The following is a 19616-nucleotide window of genomic DNA, read 5'->3' as shown; positions in this document are numbered from 1 at the left end:
GGTGCTGGGAGCTTATTATAGTGAGAATTGCCAACAATGGCATGAGCCATTGTATGAAGGGTAATAATCAATTATTTAAATCACTTGTTGCTGGAATCAGCTGATGCTGATGAACGCTCTGAATTTAGGAACCTGCAGGTGAAAAACTTTCGAAAGATATTATTGAATTTACAAAAGAGTTTTTGCAGAGTTTTTTTTTTTAGCTTTCCACCTGAATAGAGCTAAGTGCCTTTAACAACCTGAGGGAAAATAATTTCACCTCCACAATGGAATCAGTTCTGAGTTACTGGAGTTACTGAAGTTACAGCTATGGGATTCTCAATTGCCAATTCCCTTGTCGCCAATTTGTTTTGGAAGAGAACAAGAAACAGGAAGGAAAGGAAGATCAGTCAGCTTTTTTGAAGAGGTTGTGTCCCATAGCCCTAAAGAATTTGTAAGCTTTGCACGTCTTTTGAAGTTCTTATTGAGGGGCACTGCATGAGAAGAGAAAGTGCCAACTTCTGCAGGAAAACCTGATGCCAAGACCACCCACTTGACAGCCATTCCACACCCTGCACAGAAATAACTGAAGATGTAGACTTCTATGAGGACTCATTTGTGAAATGGATATGGGCCAAGTGTATTCTGTGCTTGCCTTGGTTGAGTTATGGAGAAACCTGAGCAGCAAGCTGTTGAAAGTTCTGAATATGAGTCTGTGTCTGAAATTTTTGTTTGATTTGTGTTGGTACGTGGCTATGCTTGGCAAGGTACTGCAGTGGCTTGCCGTTGCCTTCTGCAGGTTGCAGTGCTCAATTAATAGCTTTCTTGGGCACATAATAGGAAATCATGATTTAGAGAGCCTGTTACAGATGGGGAAGATTGATGTAAAAAAGATCGAGATAGACAAAGAATGACCTTTCTAAAGAGCCTTGCAAACTGGGTGAATGTACCACCAATGAAGATGATCCATTCTTCCAAAGCGAGATCAACATGAAGGTCCATGGTCACCATCAGCCTCCCTCTGAAGAGAGGGAGCGAGTCTGAAATTTTAAGAAACCTGAACCAAAAGGATAAGGTAAACAAAGAGGTTTTCTCCAGCCTGACATTGGAAATGTGCCAAATTCGAGCCATTGCATTGCCTCAGTTGATGTACCCATCAGTACATTGGGTGTATCTCAAATGGATGTTCATACTGCCACAATGAACAAATGACTATAAACATGGATTAGTGATAGTTATGTTATACTCATTATGACCAACACTGTAGACCACTCTGCACGTAGACGTGACTTCAGAATGGTATGTTACCTCCCTGGTGCTAGGGTCAAGGATGTCACTGAATGGCTGCGGGGCATTCTAAAGGGGGAGGGCAAACAGACAGAAATCGTGGTACATATGGGTACCAATGACATAGGTAGAAAGAGGGATGAGGTCCTGCAAGCAGAATTTAGGGAGCTAGGAAACAGATTAAAAAACAGGACATCAAAGGTAATAATCTCTGGATTACTTCCGGTGCCACCTGCTAGTGAGTATATAAATAGGAGGTTAGTCCAGATGAATGTGTGGCTGGAGAGATGGCTCAGGAGGGACGGCTTTAGATTTCTGGGACATTGGGACTGTTTCTGAGGGCGGTGGGGCCTGTAGGAGGCAGACAGATTGCACCTGAACTGGAGTGGGACCAACATCCTTGCAGAGAGTTTTGCTAGTGTGGTTGGGCAGGGTTTAAACTAACTTGGCAGGGGGATGGGATCCTGAGAGAAGGTTCAGCCTGGGGAAATGCACAGCCAAAATTAGAAGAGAGAGCAAGTGATTCTGGAAGGCATAGAAATTATAGACCAGTTAAGGCACAAGGGGGTTTGGCAAGGTTGGATGGTATTTATTTTAATGCAAGAAGTCTGACAAATAAGGTAGATGAGTTGAGGGCACAAATTTTCACATGGAAGTATGATGTCATTGCTGTCACAGAGACATGGTTGAGAGAAGGGCAGGATTGGTAGCTCAATATTCCAGGATATGGATTTTTCAGGCGAGACAGGGAAGGAGGTAAAAGAGGAGGGGATTGCAATATTGATCAAGGAATCAATTACAGCAGTAGGGAGGTATGACATCTTAGAAGACTCCTCAAATGAAGCCATATGGGTAGAACTGAAAAACAAAAAAGGAGCAATCACATTGCTGTGAGTGTACTATAGGCCCCCAAACAGTCAGAGAGAAATAGAAGAGCAGGTATGTAAGCAAATTTCAGAGAAGTGTAAAAGTAATAGTGAGGGATTTCAACTTCCCCAACATTAACTGGGTTAGTCATAATGTGATAGGTTTAGAGGGAGCAGAATTCTTAAAATGCATCCAGGAGAGCTTTTTAAGCCAGTACATAGAAGGTCCTACAAGAGAGGAGGCAGTTCTGGACTTAATTTTAGGGAATGAAGCTGGGCAAGTGGTAGAAGTATCAGTGGGGGACCATTTTGCAGATAGTGATCATTACTGTGTTAGATCCAAGGTTGCTATGTAAAAGGACAAGGATGGGCCAGAAATCAGAGTTATAAATCGGGGGAAGGCCGATTTTAATAAGATCAGATATAATTTGGCCAGAGTGGACTGGGATCAGCTCCATTTAGGTAAATCTGCCTCAGAGCAGTGGGACTCATTTAAGAAGGAAATAGGGAGCGGACAGGGCCAACATATTCCAGTAAACGCAAAGGGTGGGACCAACAAATCCAGGGAATCCTGGATGTCAAGGGATATACAGGATTGGATAAAGAGAAAAAGGGAGGCTTGTGGCAGATACTGAGGGCTCAAAACAGCGGAAGCCCTAGAGGAGTAAAGAATGTGTAGGGGGGAAACTTAAAAGGAAATTAGGAGAGCGAAAAGGGGGCATGAAAAACGTTGGCAGGTAAAATAAAGGAAAATCCAAAGTTGTTTTACAAGTACATTAAGAGTAAGAGAATAACTAGGGAAAGAGTAGGACCTATTAAGGACCATAGTGGTAATTTGTGTATGGAGCTGGAAGACGTAGGTAGGGTTCTAAATGAATACTTTGTGTTGATGTTCAGAAGTGAGAGGGACGGCATGGGTATGGAAATCAGGCAGAAGGACTGTGATATAATTGAAGAAATTAGCAGAAAAAGAGAGGAGGTTCTAAGTCATCTGCTAGGCTTAAAAGTAGATAAATCTCCAGGCCCGGATGAAATGTATCCCAGGCTGTTGAGTGAGGCAAGGGAGGAGATAGCAGAGGCGCTGGCAATAATTTTCAATATCTCTCTGGCCACAGGAGAGATGCCAGAGGACTGGAGGACAGCCAATGTTGTACTGTTAATCAAGAAGGGAGGAAGGAATAAACCAGGGAACTACAGGCCAGTCAGTCTAAACTCAGTGGTGGGAAACTATTGGAAGCAATTCTGAGGGACAGAATTAAGCTACACTTGGAGAGGCAGGGATTAATCAAGGACAGTCAGCCTGGCTTTGTTAAGGGAGTTTGTTGATCAGTAAGTTCATGGATAACACGAAAATTGGTGGGGTGGTAAATAGTGAGGAGGATAGCCTTAGAATACTGGAGGATATAGATGGGCTGGTCAGATGGACTGATCAGTGATAAATGGAATTTAATCTGGAAAAGTGTGGGTTGATGCACCTGGGCAGGACTAACAAGGCACGGGAATACACGATGAATGGTAGGATCCTGGGAAGTACTGAGGATCAGAGGGACCTTGGTGTGCATGTCCACTGGTCCCTTAATGTAGCGGGACAGGTAGATAAGGCAGTTAAGAAGGCATATGCGATACTTGCCTTTATTAGCCGAGGCATAGAATATAAGAGCAGGGAGGTTATGCTGAACTGTATAAAATGCTGGTTAGGTCACAGCCAGAGTATTGCGTGCAGTTCTGGAATCTGCATTATTGGAAGGATGTAATTGCACTAGAGAGAGTGCAGAGGAGATTTACCAGAGTGTTGCCTGGGCTGGGGAGTTTTAGTTATGAGTAGAGATTGGATGGACTGGGGTTATTTTCCCTGGACCAGAGGAGATTGAGGGGGGACATGATTGAGCTGTATAAAATGATGAGGGGCATAGATAGGGTAGACAGGAAGGAACTTTTTCCTGAGGTGGAGGGATCGATAACCAGGGGGCATAGATTTAAGCTAAGGGGCAGGAAGTTTAGAGGGGATGTAAGGAAGAATTTTTTCACCCACAGGACGGTGGGAATCTAGAACTCACTACCTGAAAAGGTGATAGAGGCAAAAACCCTCAGAACATTTAAGAAGTATTTGGATGTGCACTTGCGATGCCATGGCATACAAAGCTATGGGCCTAGCGCTGGAAAATGGGATTAGAATAGTTAGGTACTTGTTTGACCAGCACAGACTCGATGGGCTGAAGGGCCTTTTTCTGTGCTGTAGACCTCTATGAATCTAGGAATTGCAACAACTCATACAGATACAACATTCTACTGATACATCATTCTGTCTCTTAATACTGCCCATTCTATACAATTGCCCATTTAAAATTACACCTGAAAAGAAAGGGCTGAATTTTCCCAGCCTCATGGTGACAGGTTTGGAGGTAGAGTGGAACCCAAAAAATAGTGTTGAGACGCGAGATGGCTCCCGACATGTTCCCACTTCCAGGCTGGGAAGCGGATCAGCTATGTACTCCATGGAGATGGGCAGCTAATAAGCATTGTTAATGCCTTAATTAGGGGTGATTTTGCAACCTTACTCAGCATTTTGCTGCTGGCAGAGTGGCCCCACCACTGCATGATGAGGTTGCCCGCTCATGGGAGGCGGCCTCTCTGCAGCAGGCCAGGTGCCCGTCTGAGACATAGGCTCCATTCTTCAATATAAGGGCCACGGGGAGAGAGGCTACACCCACAGCCCAAATAATTCCACTGGAGGGGTTTCCCCTCCACTCCAGAGTTGCTGGCCCTCTGACTGTGCCTGCAGCATTGGAAACCTGCCTACCACCCCGAATAGGACAGTGGATGCATCAGCAGCCAATTAGGAGACCACTTCCCAGAAGATTGCTGAGCCAATCTTGCTGCTGGTAAGTGTGGGCTCAGGACCCCCATTTGGCCTCAAATTCAAAGTCCCAAAGCCTGCAGGAAAATCCAGCCCATTAAGTCTATTGACAGGCAGCACTAATGCCTTCCGCCCATTTGATTACCAACCCTCATGGGTGCTAGGAGCAGAAATCTATCTTATTGTCTCCCTTCAAAGCTAAGTAATGCATTACAACTGCATGACCATGTAAAGTATCCTTACAAGCATTCTACTGAAGAGAGCTTGTAAATAATTGATCACATTTTCTGGAATAAATAGCTTCCTCAGTATGTGCAAAAAGAATTTTATATGTTTTGCAAAACTCTAAAGGAGCGAGTAAAATGTTTAAAAAAAAAATTCATGCTTAATTTGTTTCAGTTCTAGACTAATGACGGCATAAACAGGATGAAGGTTTTAACAGGAAATACAGTTATATATAACATATACATATTTCAAATGTATTAAAAGCCTTGTGCATGTAGGAAATGTGCACCATTTCAATGGTTGTTGTACCATTAGGAGCTGGATAAATCAAAATCAGCTCCTCTACTGAGCAACACAGCTTATTCTACATCCGTTTGCTGTGTACAGTTTGACCAATTCAGATATACATGTACCGCAGCCATTCAGAGACAAAGATGTAATTAAATTGTCACATTTCAATTGCAATCTGCATCAGATTTTAACGCAAAAATCCACAATAAAACATTTGAGCTCCTACCAGTGAAACACAAAAAGCAGATGATTAGAAATTTCAGAATGTTACTGAAGGGATCAGAACAAATTATCTCTTTGACCTGCTGAAATTCAGATGAGCCATGTACTTATGACATGCAGTCTGTATTTGTCCTTAAGCAGTTTCTCTAATTTATAGAAAAGCCACAAATCAGAGATTTTATTCTGGAAGTTTTATTGATGTGGGACAATGTCTGTGAAGATGCATCCATGTGTACTTACATCATGCATAACTGGTCTCCTAGCTCTACTTCATAAACATCCATCACAATGTCATGGAAAATGGTTTTGATATTGTCACAATTCTGGAATGCAACTTTGATTTTTTTCTCTACTTTATAAACTATTAAAGTTGTTTCATGCTCTATAGAAGCATTACAAAAAAATGTTTTCCAATTCCTATTATAATATATACTCACATTTATTCTGTTTTCTTCATTGGAGTTTTGCCGAAAGAGAGGCTCCTCATCAGTGGATACATCACTGCCATCATAAGGGGAATTACGGTGCATATTTCTCCAAATTAAGGTGCTCATCCTGTTCTTATGAAAAAACTCCCTATCAGAAAATCATAAGGAAGCATGAGGTTTTATGGATGCACACTCAATTTCCAAATCCTTCTGGAATTTTTATAACTAGCTACTAACACTAGTGCAAACAACATGCTTTATGGCTTGTGTCCATTTCAGGAACTTTAAGCCATGCTTACCATTCATTGTATTAATGGCAGTAAATGCAAGATATGAATGTGCTGTAATTCTGGTAGTCTCTTTATGCATCATGGTGTGGAGTTTCTCTTTTGCAATCACAGTGAATGAAAGCTCCAGAGTTGCTGACTCATACGAGCTGTTGAAAGCTTTTAGCTGCCACTTACTTTTTTTTGTGTTCTTTGCTTTCTGTTATTAGCTTTTATTTACATATTTATTAGACATGATGAACATCAAATTAACTACAAATTTAAAGTCATGGTGTTCTCAGGAAAATGCTTTGCCAAATCTGTCTCAGTTCCTTTACAAACATAGAAAGTAACAATATTTAAATATGTTCAAATGTATTATCATGGTGATTTGTGTATCATTTTCATAATGATAACAGTGACACATACTTTTGTCTCAGCCTCCTTCCCAAGCAATTTAAAGTTTGGTAAATAGCTTTTTTATGAAAACTTTGTCCTTTTGAATGTTTATAAATGTAATTATAAATCAATTAAGCTCAGTGAAGAGTTTAAGGGAACCAGGTTTATTCTGTGAGAAGGAAGATCTCATAACTCATGAATGAGCTAATAAAGGTCTTATTAGAGACTTTCTCAACAGCTCAACCAGTTTACCAAGTAAATAACTGAACCCCACAGGCTCAGAAATTGCCAGGTTGGATCACAAGTCAGTTAATTAATGATCTTATTTCACCTAGAGATTGGTAGTAGCCCTATAATTCAGGACTGTGCTTTAGGGAAGGGAAAGATGGTCAGAGATTTTGATGCTGGTCAGTATCCAGTGACTTCTGTTGGAAATATACGAGTGCGGACTTCAGGTAAGGCAGGATCAGGCTAAGCCCTGATGTCCATCATAGGGAATAGCTGCCAGTGTGCACTGAGGCAAAACTTTCCCTCAGGCATGAGCCAGTACCAACTGAACTGTACCCCAGCAGGGAGTGAAGACCTTGATGCTGAGGCAGAGAAACACTGGTGGATAAAAAGTGGAGGAGAAATAAACATCTTATTGACACTAAAATAAATTTTCCACTCCTTAGACTTTTGACTAAGTCAATTTTACATAATTTGAATCATTCTACCTGAGGCTTATTTGAGCAGGATCTTACATATGAACATATCAACATAAGAATTAAGAGTAGGCCATTCGAAACTTTGAGCCTGCTCTGCCATTCAATAAGATCATGGTTGATCTAATTGTGGCCTCAACTCCACATTCAGCCTATGCCTGATACCCTTTAATTCCCTTGTTAGACAAGAACCTATCTACCTCTGCCTTAAAAATATTCAGTAACCCTGTAACTTAGGATCTTATATGTTTCAATAAGATCACCTCTCAATCTTCTAAACTCCAATGGGTACAGGTCCAACCTTCCCTCACAAGAAAACCCCCTCATCCCAGGAATCAGTTGAGTGAACCTTCTCAGAACTGCTTCTAATGTGACAATGTACTTTCTTAAATAAGGTGGCCAAAACTGTACACAGTACTCTAGTTGTGGTCTCACCAATGCCCTTGTTTAGTTAGTCACAGCTGCTTCATTCATCCGCTATAGTCTTTCTTTCTCACTGGAATGTATCCTTACTTTTATATTCCATTCCCCTTGCAATAAACAACAAGATTCCATTTGCTTTCCTAATCACCTTCTGTACCTGCATACTAACTTTTTCTGATTCATGTACCCCCAGGATACCCAGATCTCTCTGTACCTCAGAATTCTCTCTCCATTTAAATAATATGCTGCTTTTCTATTCTTCCTGCCAAAGTGGACAAGTTCACATTTTCCCACATTATGCCTCATTGGGCAAATTTTTGCACATAAACTTAACCTAGCTTTATCCCTTTGCAGGCATTTGTGTCCTCATCACAACTTACTTTCCTACCTATCTTTGTGTCATCAGCAAATTTAGCAACCATACCTTCGATCTCTTCATCCAAATCATTGATATAGATTGTAAGCAGTTGAAGCCCCAGCACTGATCCCTGTGGCACTCCCCTCATTACATCTTGTCAGGCCAAAAATGACCTATTTATACTGACACTGTTTTCTGTTAGCTAACCAATCCTCTATCCATACTAATATATTACCCCCTACACCATGAGCTCTTATTTTATGTAGTAACATTTGATGCGGCACCTTGTCAAATGCCTTCTGGAAACCTAAGTACACCACATCTACAGGTTCCCCTTTATCCAAGCTGCTTGTTGCTTCTTCAAAGAACTCTAATAAAATCTAATAAATTAGTCAAATGTGATTCCCCTTTCACAAAACCATGATTGCTCTGCTTGATTGCATTGAGATTTCCGAAGTGCCCGTCTATAAGCAAACTAGTCTGTTGTTTCCTGATTTTATTCTCCCCCCTTTTTTGAACAGAGGGATTACATTTTCTATTTTCCAATTTGATGGGACATTCCCAGAATCTAGGGAATTTTGGAAAACTAAAACCAATGTATGTGCTATTTCAGCAGCCATTTCTTATAAAACTCAGGACGAAGTCCATCAGAACCTGGGGACTTGTCAGCTTTTAGTTCTAATAATTTTCTTCAGTACCCTTTCCCTGGTGATTGTAATTGTTTTAAGTTCCTCCCTCCCTTTCACCTCATGAGTCACAATTATTTCTGACATGTTATTTGTATCCTCTACAATGAAGACTGATGCAAAATATCTGCTCAATTCATCTGCCATTTCCTATTTTCCATTATTAGTTCCACAGACTTACTTTGTGGAGGACCAATGCTCACTTTAATACTCTTTTCCTTTTTAAACATCTGTAGAAATGTTTACCATTTATTTTTATATTTCTAGCTAGCTTTCCCTTGCACTCTAATTTCTCCCTCGTTATTCTTCTAGTCAGTCATTCTTTGCTGGTTTTTATATTCTGTCCAATCTTCTGACCTGCCCCTAATCTTCGCAGAATTGCATGCTTTTTCTGTCAAATTGATATTATCTTTAACTTGTTTAGTTAGTCACAGCTGCTTCATTCATCCCCTATAGTCTTTCTTTCTCACTAGAATGTATCTTTGCTGAGTGTTATGAAATATCTCCTTAAATGTCTGCCACTACATCTCTACTGACCTGTCCCTTAACCTAATTTCCTGGTCCATTTTAGCTAGCTCGGTCTTTATACCTTCGTAATTGCCATTATTTAAGTTTAACGCACTAGTCTTAGTCCCACTCTTCTCTCCTTTAAACTAATTGTGAAATTCATCATGTTATTGCTGCTACTTAGGGCTTCCTTTACTATGAAGTCATTAATTAATCCTGCCTCATCGCACATTGCCAGATTTAGAATAGCCTGCTCTCTGATTGGCTGTAGAATGTTCAGTTCTAAGAAACAGTTCCCAAAACACTCTATGGGCAGAATTTTGCCCTTGGCGATGTTGCTCGGTGGGGTAGGTGGGAGCGGTTGGGAAGCCGACTGCCACCTTCAATCGGCACCAGACCGCGATTTCATGCTGGTGGTCAATTAAGGTCCACCTAGCATGAAATGCAGTGGCAGCACTGCCTGTGCGGGGTGGGGGGAGGAGAGTGAGTGGGCGAGTGAGCACAGAGCTGCCTCAGGGAGATGAAGACATATGACAAAAAATTTTAAAAATAAAAATGTAATGAAACATGTCCCCTCATGTGACTCTGTCAATTGAGCAGGGACATGCTATTGATAAAAAGTTAAAGTTTTTACTTTATTTTCATTTGCTTTTGGAAACCTCATCCCGCCCATCAATGAGGTTTCCAAAAAAATGCAAAGGCCGCTTAGCGTTTTCACCTGCCCGCCAACAGTTAGATTGGATGAGCAACAAAAGTTTTAATTTAATTGATTACTTAATGGCCTTAACAGGCCTTTTAATTGTCGGCAGGCACGCTGCCGGCTCTTGCATATGCCTACCGACTGAGCTATCGCATGAATGTACGTTGACGTTGGCACGCTCGGCCACCCACCGACCGAGCTATCGCATGACTGCGTGTTGATGTCGGAACACTCGGCCGATGTCAAAGCACGTCATTTCATGCTTGAGTGGGCCAGATGTGCACCTGCCCACTGAGCGAAAATTTCTGCCTTATGAACTCATTTGCCAGGATACCTTTGTCAATCTGATTTGTCTAATCTTTATGTAGATTAAAATCACCCATGGTTATCGCTGTACCTTTGTCACAAGCTCCCATTATTTCTTCCTGTATATTCGTCCTACAGTGTGGTTACTGTTAGGAGGCCTATAAACTATTCCCACGAGTGATGTCTTCTCTGCTGTTTCTCATCTCCACCCAAACGGATTCTACATCTTAATCTTTAATGTTAATGTACTAATGCCATCCTCAGTTAACAGAGTTAACCCTCCACCTTTTCCTAGCTTCCTGTCCTTCCAAAATATCATATCCTTGAATATTCAGATCCCAGCCATTGTCATCTTACAGCCACATCTCTGTCATGGCTATAAGAGCGTACATATTTATTCCCAATTGAGCTCTCAATTCATCCATTTTGTTATAAATGCAATGTGCATTTAGACACATAGCCTTTACTTCTGCCCTTTTACTATTTTCGCGACCTCTAGCCTTGTCTGCTATCTCACCCTTAAGTTTTTATACCCTGTCCCTTCCTGCTACATTCTGATTCTCAATTCTCTTATTCATACCTAGCTCTCTTGCCTTGTCTTCTGTCTTTACTTTATCACATTTTCCCAGATTTGATCCCTTGCCTTCACTATTTACTTTAAAGCTCTCTCTACTGCTCTAGTTATATGACTGGTGCCAGCATGGTTTCGGTGAAGTCTGTCCCAATGGTACAGCTTCCACTTTGCCCAGTACTAGTGCCAGTACCCCATGAATCGAAGCCCATTTCTCCCACAGCAATCTTTGAATCATGCACTTAACTCTCTAATCTTATTTACTCTATACTAATTTGCTTGAGGCTCAGTTAATAATCCAGAGATTATTACTTTGAGATTCTGCTTTTTAATTTAGCTGCAATTGTACTCCCCAAGCAGAACCTCTTTCCTAATCCTACCTATGTCATTGGTACCAGTGTGGACCATGACCACAGGATCCTGCTCTTCCCACTGCAAGTTCCTTTCCAGCCCCGAGCAATGTCCAAAACTCTGACACTGGGCAGGCAACACAGTCTTCTGGACTCCCACTATCACTCGTGGAGAACTGTAGCTAACCCACTCACTATACTGTCCTCTACTACCATTACATTCCTATTAACTCCCCCTGCTTGAATGGCTCCCTGTACCATGGTGCCATGGCCAATTTGCTCATCCACCCTGCAGTCTCCACTGTCGTCTGTACAGTTTGAGAGCACCTTGAACCTGTTGGACAATTGCAAAGGCTGAGGCTCATTCACTTCTAACTTCTTGATCCCCATACCTGCCTCACTTGCAGTCACACTCTCCTGTACCTGGCCACTTAGCTTTTCACAGAGGCGTTAACACCCTCAGTTTAGCAAATCCTTAGGCTTCAGGTACATCAACCATGACTTAAAACTTCTACTGAGAGAACTTAGAGTAGATTTTAAAATAACTTTGACTGTAGGCCAGGAAGGACTTTTTTTCTGGAAATTAGTATTACATTAATACTAAAATGTACTGTGATTTTTTTTAATTACAAATACCTATAGCTTCAAACCATTGACACTGATGTGTCTAAATTTATCCTGCAAATGTCAATATTATTATATCATTCCATTCATTTCTAATCTTGGCACCTGGTGGTAATATGGCTGAGTTGTTCTGCAATGGGTGGGTAATCCGTTGTGCCAGGTTACCTCCTTGGCAGCCAAGTAGAAAATCATCATTTGCATTTCTGCAAAATATATTTTTGAAATTGTGACTTAACAATGATTTGTACTATTGGATCTCCTGTGGCAATGCTAATGGTTTGTTGGGCTCTGCAACATAGTTTGGATGTTAATTAGGTCTGCCCCATTAAACCCACTGATCTAAGTAGGACAACCTAGACAATTATAACTGGTTGTCAGCTGCTGAGGTGGCAAATATAATTTGTTTGTAATTATAATTTCTTTGTAGTGTAATATGAGCTGACTCTGCAGATCTGAATAATGACAACCTGACTCAATAAGGACGAGGTGTGATAGACTCTCAGAAAAAATTCAAACTAATTATCAAAGGCATCAAAGGGTATGGGGAAAAGGCAGGGAATGCCACTAGGTCATAAAGCTCATTTGGAGAGCCGGTGCAGACACGATGGGCCAAATGGCCTCCTTCTGTAGCATTACAATTCTGTGATTCTGTGAAGACCATGGTAACATCTTTAGTAGCCACTGTTGTCTTCTGATATTATTTTGTTTTAGTTTGAAACAGAATGCATTCAAAAACAACAACTTACTTTTAAATAGCACCTCTTACATAGTAAAACCTCCCAAGGCACTTCACAGGACTGTTATCAAACAAAACGTGACATCAAATTACATAAGGAGAATTTAGGGCAGATGACCAAAACTTGGTCAAAGAGGTAGGTTTTAAGGGGGACCTTCAAGTAGGAAAGAGAAGGCAGAGAGACAGCAGAGGTTTGGAAGTGAATCCTAGAGCTTGGGGCCTTGGCAGTTAAAAGCACTGCCACCAATGTTGGAGTGATTAAAGTCAGGGATGTACAAGGGACCAGAACTGGATGAGCACAGAAATCTCAGATGGTTATGATGTTGCAGGGATAGGAGGAGCCAAGCTATTGAGGGATTTGAAAATCAAGATGAGAGTTTTAAAGCTGAGGAGTTGCTCAACCATGAGTCAGTGAGCACAGGGGTAATGTGGGAGTGGAACCTGGTGTGAGTTAGGATATGGACAGCAGAGTTTTGGATGATATTAAAGCTGATAGAGAGTACAAGGCAGGAGTCCCACCCAGAGCCAGTTGGAATAGTCGTGCCTCCAGACAACAAAGGCACAGATGAGGGCATAGCAACAGATAATTGGAGGCAGGAGGAGTGTAGCTGGGCAATGTTAAGTAGGCAGACATCTTAGTGATGGCATGACTATGCGGTTAATAGTCTCTCCCTGGGTCAATTACGACACCAGGGTTGGGAATAGTTTGGTTCAGCCTTAGACAGTTGTCAGTGAGAGGGCTGGAGCCATTGGCTAGGGGATGGAATTTGTGGCAGGCACTGAAGGCAAGGTAGGTAAAACATTTTAAACAGAACAGAACATTTATTAAGATTGAACCAAGTTCATCTTGAATAGATTCTTCAGAAAGAAAAACTATAACTATACACAGAGACTTGAGATGTTATTTCCGGTGGAAGAGAGAAGCTTAAGAAGATATTACTTCAAATTATACAATATTTGCAACACAGAAAGGGGCTATTTGGTCCAATAGGTCTGTGTCGGTGTTAATACTCCACAGGAACCTTCTCCCTGATAGAATGGATAAGGGAAAGGTTACTTCTTCTGGTTGGGAATTCAGTGCCATCATTTCTGGCTCCCAAAGGATTGTTCACCAAATTCCACCTGAATTATCCCGAGGACTGACATGTCTGCAGCTGAAAATGTGGACCCATAATTTTATTGTGTTCCTTTATATTGTTTATAAACAAATTTATGTGTAGCATGTTTACTACAGTTTTGAGGGGATGCAAGTTCTTTAATTATTTTACTCCATTAAGGCTACTTATACCATCATATTGCTCGTTGCTGTTTTTTCAGTTTTTATTAGCCCATTCCTCAATTCATTTAAAATACATTCTGACAGCATGGAATATGTAACTGTCATCTTATGATCTGGTTTGAGAATATATTGCATGACATTAAATGATGCTAAGTTGGTACATAATTCTTATTTTATGTTCTTGCATACATTTTCAGCATACTTTCATGATAAATCAATCTCTGTTATGGATTGTTTATAAAGTGCATCCATCCTTTTTTCTGTTTGTGGGCGATATTCATTATTTTTGTACAATAGCATAAGTATCAAGCAACAAACAGCTTCCATAAGTTAAAGCAAATTGTCAATAAACAGGCATGCAATATCATTATTCATTGAAAGTGTACAAAGATTATGCACATCTAAAATTAAATGCAATGAAAGTAACAGATGGAATAATTTTAGCTGCTGCAAGGACATTAATCAACATCACTGAAACCAAATCCTCCTTTTTGTTTAACTACTGCAATATTCTTCTGCTCTGCTTTCTTACACATCCACCCTGAAACCTATTACAAGATAGAACATATTGTACTGTCAGCACTTTTCCCTTTCTCTTCTGTTTCTTTTACAATGTAATTGTAAGTGTTGTTACAGTAATCAATTTGCATCTCAGATTCTAATTTGTTTGCAGTACACATGGAAGTGAATAGAGAATGACATGTAGATGTTTGAAAAAGGAGAAGTGTGATATTAACAGCAACACGTGTTTAAGAACTATTGGTTAAAACAGCACTGACCAATAAAAATCATTGACCAGCCACAGGTGTGGCTACGGCAACTCCAATTTAGCCATTGGCACTAATTTTAATAGAAAAGTGTTAACATAGAGTAGAGGTAAATGTAGTTCAAGTGGAAATTTACTTAAAGAAATCTAAAAGCATTCAATGTAAAACTTAACTAAAAGCAAAATACTGCAGATGCTGGAGATCTGAAATAAGATTGGAAAATGCTAGAAAAACTCAGCAGGTTTGACAGCATCTGTGGACAGAGAAACAGAGTTAACATCTCAGGTACACCTGACTCTTTTTCAGAGCCTCTGAAGCAGCTCCAAAGATGGTTAATACGAACTCAAAACGTTAACTTTGTTTCTCTCTCCACAGATGCGGCCAGATGTGCGGAGTTTTTACAGCGCTTGCTGTTTTTATTTCAATGTAAAACTTTGCAGACTTTCTTCTTCACCAAATTTTGGAACCCTGGCACAAGTTTACCAAATATAGCACATCTTAATGCAGTGTCTGGGTTTTTGTCCAGTAATTGCGAGGAGTACTTTGACTTCATCAGGGTGATTGCTGAGAACTTTGGCTTACATAACAAGATGCCTACAACTGCCCCGTTCCATCCAGTACTTGATTGAATGCTGCCTGACCTTTGCCATGACGTGTCTTCTTGGAGCTGCTTGTTATTGGTTGAACTTGCTTTCTTTGACTAACCGAGCATGGTTATTCTGATTGGCCACAATAGCAGCTCCCTACTCATTACAATATTGCTGGTCTTCCCATTTCCCATGGCATTGAAGTCCAGCGTTTTCACCCATTTTATACACCACTTTAGTGGGTAACTAATAAGCAGTAAACAAGGAAGTAAATCCTATACAATAATTAAAAACATTCTGACTCTGCTTTCTGCCCTACGACTTTAGCAATAGTCTTACAACATGGTCAAATTGCACAGGTATATGTCATTCAACATCGAAACCACATTCTTAATAATTGGAGACACCAAACGTAAACTGGGCGACCGCTTTGCAGAACACCTGTGGTCTGTCCGCAAGAATGACCCAAACCTCCCTGTCGCTTGCCATTTTAACACTCCACCCTGCTCTCTTGCCCACATGTCTGTCCTTGGCTTGCCGCATTGTTCCATTGAAGCCCAACGCAAACTGGAGGAACAACACCTCATCTTCCGACTAAGCACTTTACAGCCTTCTGGACTGAATATTGAATTCAACAACTTTAGGTCCTGAACTCCCTCCTCCATCCCCACCCCCTTTCTGTTTCTTCCCCCTTCCTTTTGTTTTTTCCAATAATTTATATAGATTTTTCTTTTCCCACCTATTTCCATTATTTTTAAATATTTTTAAATCTTTTATGCTCCCCCCACCCCCTAGAGCTATACCTTAATTACCCAACCATCCATTCTTAATTAGCACATTCGTTTAGATATATATCACCAACTTCAACACCTCTATGTTCTTTTGTTCTGTTGTCTGTGACATCTTTTGATGATCTGCTTCTATTAGTGCTTGCTTGTCCCTACAACAACACTCCCCCTCCACTTCTCTCCCCGCCCCCCCCCCCACACACACACAAACACACACCTTAAACCAGCTTATATTTCACCCCTCCCTTGGATTCACCTAGTTCTGTTGAAGGGTCATGAGGACTCGAAACATCAACTCTTTTCTTCTCCTCTGATGCTGCCAGACCTGCTGAGTTTTTCCAGATAATTCTGTTTTTGTTTTGGATTTTCAGCATCCGCAGTTTTTTGTTTTTATTTTTGTTTTTATTTCTTAATAATGGCCTTTATTATGCAATTGGCAGCATGTGTACTTCTAATTAGCCACATGTTGTTATTGATCATTGTATTGGATAACACTGAGTTAAAATACTGTAAACAAAAATTAAACCAAGGGCAGAATTTAGCCCAGGTCAGGTGGGCTTGGCAGGGGTGGCTGGGAAGCTGACCGCTGCCCACGATCGGGGCTGGACCACGATTTCACACTGGCGGGCTGCTGTGCTCAGCACTGCCTGTGTGGATGGGGGGAGGAGGGCGAGCAGGGCGAGTGCGAACTTCATGCATGTGCGTGAGTGAGTGCTTGAAAATCTCCCTGAGGCACAGAGCTGCCTCAGGAAAATGAAATATTTTTTAAAAAGATTTGAAAAATGTAATAAAACATGTCCCCCCTGTCACATGAGTAGGGACATGTTATTAATTCAATTTTAAAACCTTTATTTTATTTTTATTTGCTTTTGGAAGCCTCATCCCGCCTGTGGATGAAGTTTCCAAAAAAATGCAAAGGCTGCTTGGCATTTTCGCCAGCCCGCCAACTGTAAGGTTAGATGGGCAATGAAAAATTTTACTTAATTGACTCTTTAATGGTCTTAACAGGCCTTTTAATTGTCAGTGGGCGTGCTGCTGTCTCTGGCGCTCGCCCGCTGACCAAACTATTGCGTGACTGTGCGCTGATGTCGGGATGCCCAGCTGACGTTGACACGCATCATTTCACGCTCGAGCGCGTGCCCACCCGTTGAGTTACAAATTTTGTCTATAAAGTTTCAGTTTACATACATAGTTTAAAATAATTTGAGGTGATGAGGTTCTTCTGATTTTGCGAAGGAGATTAAATTTATTGCTCTGTGTTTATTCCTGATCTCATTACTTGGTATTTTACATTAGTATTTTTTAAAGAAAAATTATATTTTTCTCAACAAGTGTCATCCAAAAAGTATAAAGCTGTCTTCAAAAACCATCTGCAGCTAACATTAGATGTTATAGTGATTATTTTCAATTATATATAATGTTTATCTCACTTCAAAGTAAAAATTCAGCAAGGTCACTGCTGATAGTAACAAAGTTACTTTCAATCATTTGAAATATATTTGGTTTGGATTTTCATTTTGGCTCTTCTTTCCTGCTTCAGCATTGATCTCAGCATCATTTTGAGAGTAAAAACCACAGTTTTATTAGTTGAATTATTCTTCCAGTGAGAATTTTTTTGGCCTTGAAAAGATGTTAACCTTCATTGTCCCTGTTACCTTCAATTTTACTTGAAAAAGCAGTTAGAAAATCTTCAGTCACAATGTCTAATGAAAAGCTTCTCAAGGGACTTACTAAATGCTTATAACGTAACATCTTTTCAGTCCATTGAATAAAATGTATTCCTCTGTTGCAATTCTTGTATTAACAAGATATGGACCAAATACTTTTTCTTGTTTGGGATTAAAAGTGCAATTGGACACTTTGACAGGATTTGTGATTTATGTCTTTTAGATTTACTGCAACCATCCTGAAGATTTTTTCTGCAGTCAGATTGGAATCAGCTCCTGCTTGGACTTCTTTCAATTCAAAGATCAATAAAGGGTCAGAATCATACCCAAAAACTGATTAATGTTAGACTCTCCAGTTAGGTCTCTATGCCAGTAAGTGAACAGCAATGACATTTTTCAATCTTAGTACTATTTTAGCTAAAGCCGGAAACGGAATGATCAAAGACTCGGTCAGGTCCAGTGAACCCTCTGGTTAGAAGCATTCATTCAGTTTACTATTGACATTTTGAGTGAAAGTATGAAATGTAAAAGGATAGTTGTATCTACTTCTGCATGTAAATAATCTGTAAACTGTCCTTCATCATCTACTTTGCATTTTTTGTAGGCATGACATGCCATTGATATTTAACCAAATAAACTTTCTTTCACTAAAATTGCATTGTTTTGCATTAATTACACCTGATTAACATCAATCCATTTGTCCAATGTAATTTAGGATTTACTAGACAATGGAATACATACTTTACTTTTCACGATTACCTGATTAGTTCATCATGTGAGAAACACAGTGACCTTCCCCAGCTTCCAATGGTTCCTCTACATTCAGAAATACTTGCATTTTCCAAACTTGGGTTGTCATTTTTCACAATGATTAAAGAAGTCAGAGATTGCAATTAATTCCTTTGTAAAACGCAAATGGTGGATCTGAGAGTTTCTGACCAAACCCATATATCTTGTGAATGACACATACATTTCTCTTCAAATCACCCTCTTATACCCAATGGAATTTTGGCTTTGATTGGCTGTCATACACAAATTGTTTTACTTTTAGATTGAGCTTGCCTCTCTTATCAGAAAGCAATATCTTTTCATATTAAATAGAAACTAAAATATCAGATTGGAAACAACTTGGCTCGATTACTAGTAAAACAATGGGGTGGAAGCAGTTTGTTCCTGTCTGTAAAAGCCTGGGTGATAAGATCCATAGCATTTGTGCAAGGGGGGCAACTGGAGTAGCAAAGGATAGTCTGTGAAGTAAGTTGTATATTTAAGTTTCATGGTATCCCAGACAGCAGCTGTACCAGTCAGGCAAAGCTACCTCACTGAGCGGCAATGTCTCAAGTGCTACAGCTATACACGATGACAATGACAAATGTGTGATGTCTGGTGAACAGAAACTTAAAGGTACAGCAACAACAGTTTGTATTTATATAGCACCTGTAACATAGTAAAATGCCCCAAGGCACTTCAGCATGGAGATGGCTAGATCAGTGGAAGTGAAAATCACCAGGGTGCCATGCAACAGAGTTGTTTCACCCGACCACTGGTGACATGAGAAGGTAAATGTTTTGCCACATCCTATTGGGCTGTAGCAACAGTAAACCATCTCTCCTTGATCTGCCTGCAGCCTTTGACAGGGTGAACCACGATATCCTACCCTATGCCTCTCATTGAAAGCGGTACAGGAAGGTTCACTTAATTTGTCTCTGCAATGAGGGGGTTGCCCCATGACGAGAGGCTGAG

At 40.5% G+C, this 19616-nt stretch overlaps 1 protein-coding gene across 1 annotated transcript in view; it reads right to left on the bottom strand.

The window, feature by feature from the left end:
* The window catches only part of LOC121280056 (ninjurin-2-like), a 57131-nt gene extending 50850 nt beyond the window's left edge, over positions 1-6281 (bottom strand). Inside the window, exon 1 of the mRNA XM_041191685.1 lies at positions 6165-6281. Coding sequence (XP_041047619.1) covers positions 6165-6281 — 117 coding nt within the window. The remainder of the gene's footprint in view (positions 1-6164) is intronic.
* Positions 6282-19616: the final 13335 nt, after the last annotated feature.

Source organism: Carcharodon carcharias, chromosome 7 (genome assembly GCF_017639515.1).
Source record: "Carcharodon carcharias isolate sCarCar2 chromosome 7, sCarCar2.pri, whole genome shotgun sequence".
NCBI lineage: Eukaryota > Metazoa > Chordata > Chondrichthyes > Lamniformes > Lamnidae > Carcharodon > Carcharodon carcharias.
Note: the sequence above shows the minus strand (reverse complement) of the source record. Positions and strands in the feature narration are given on the sequence as shown.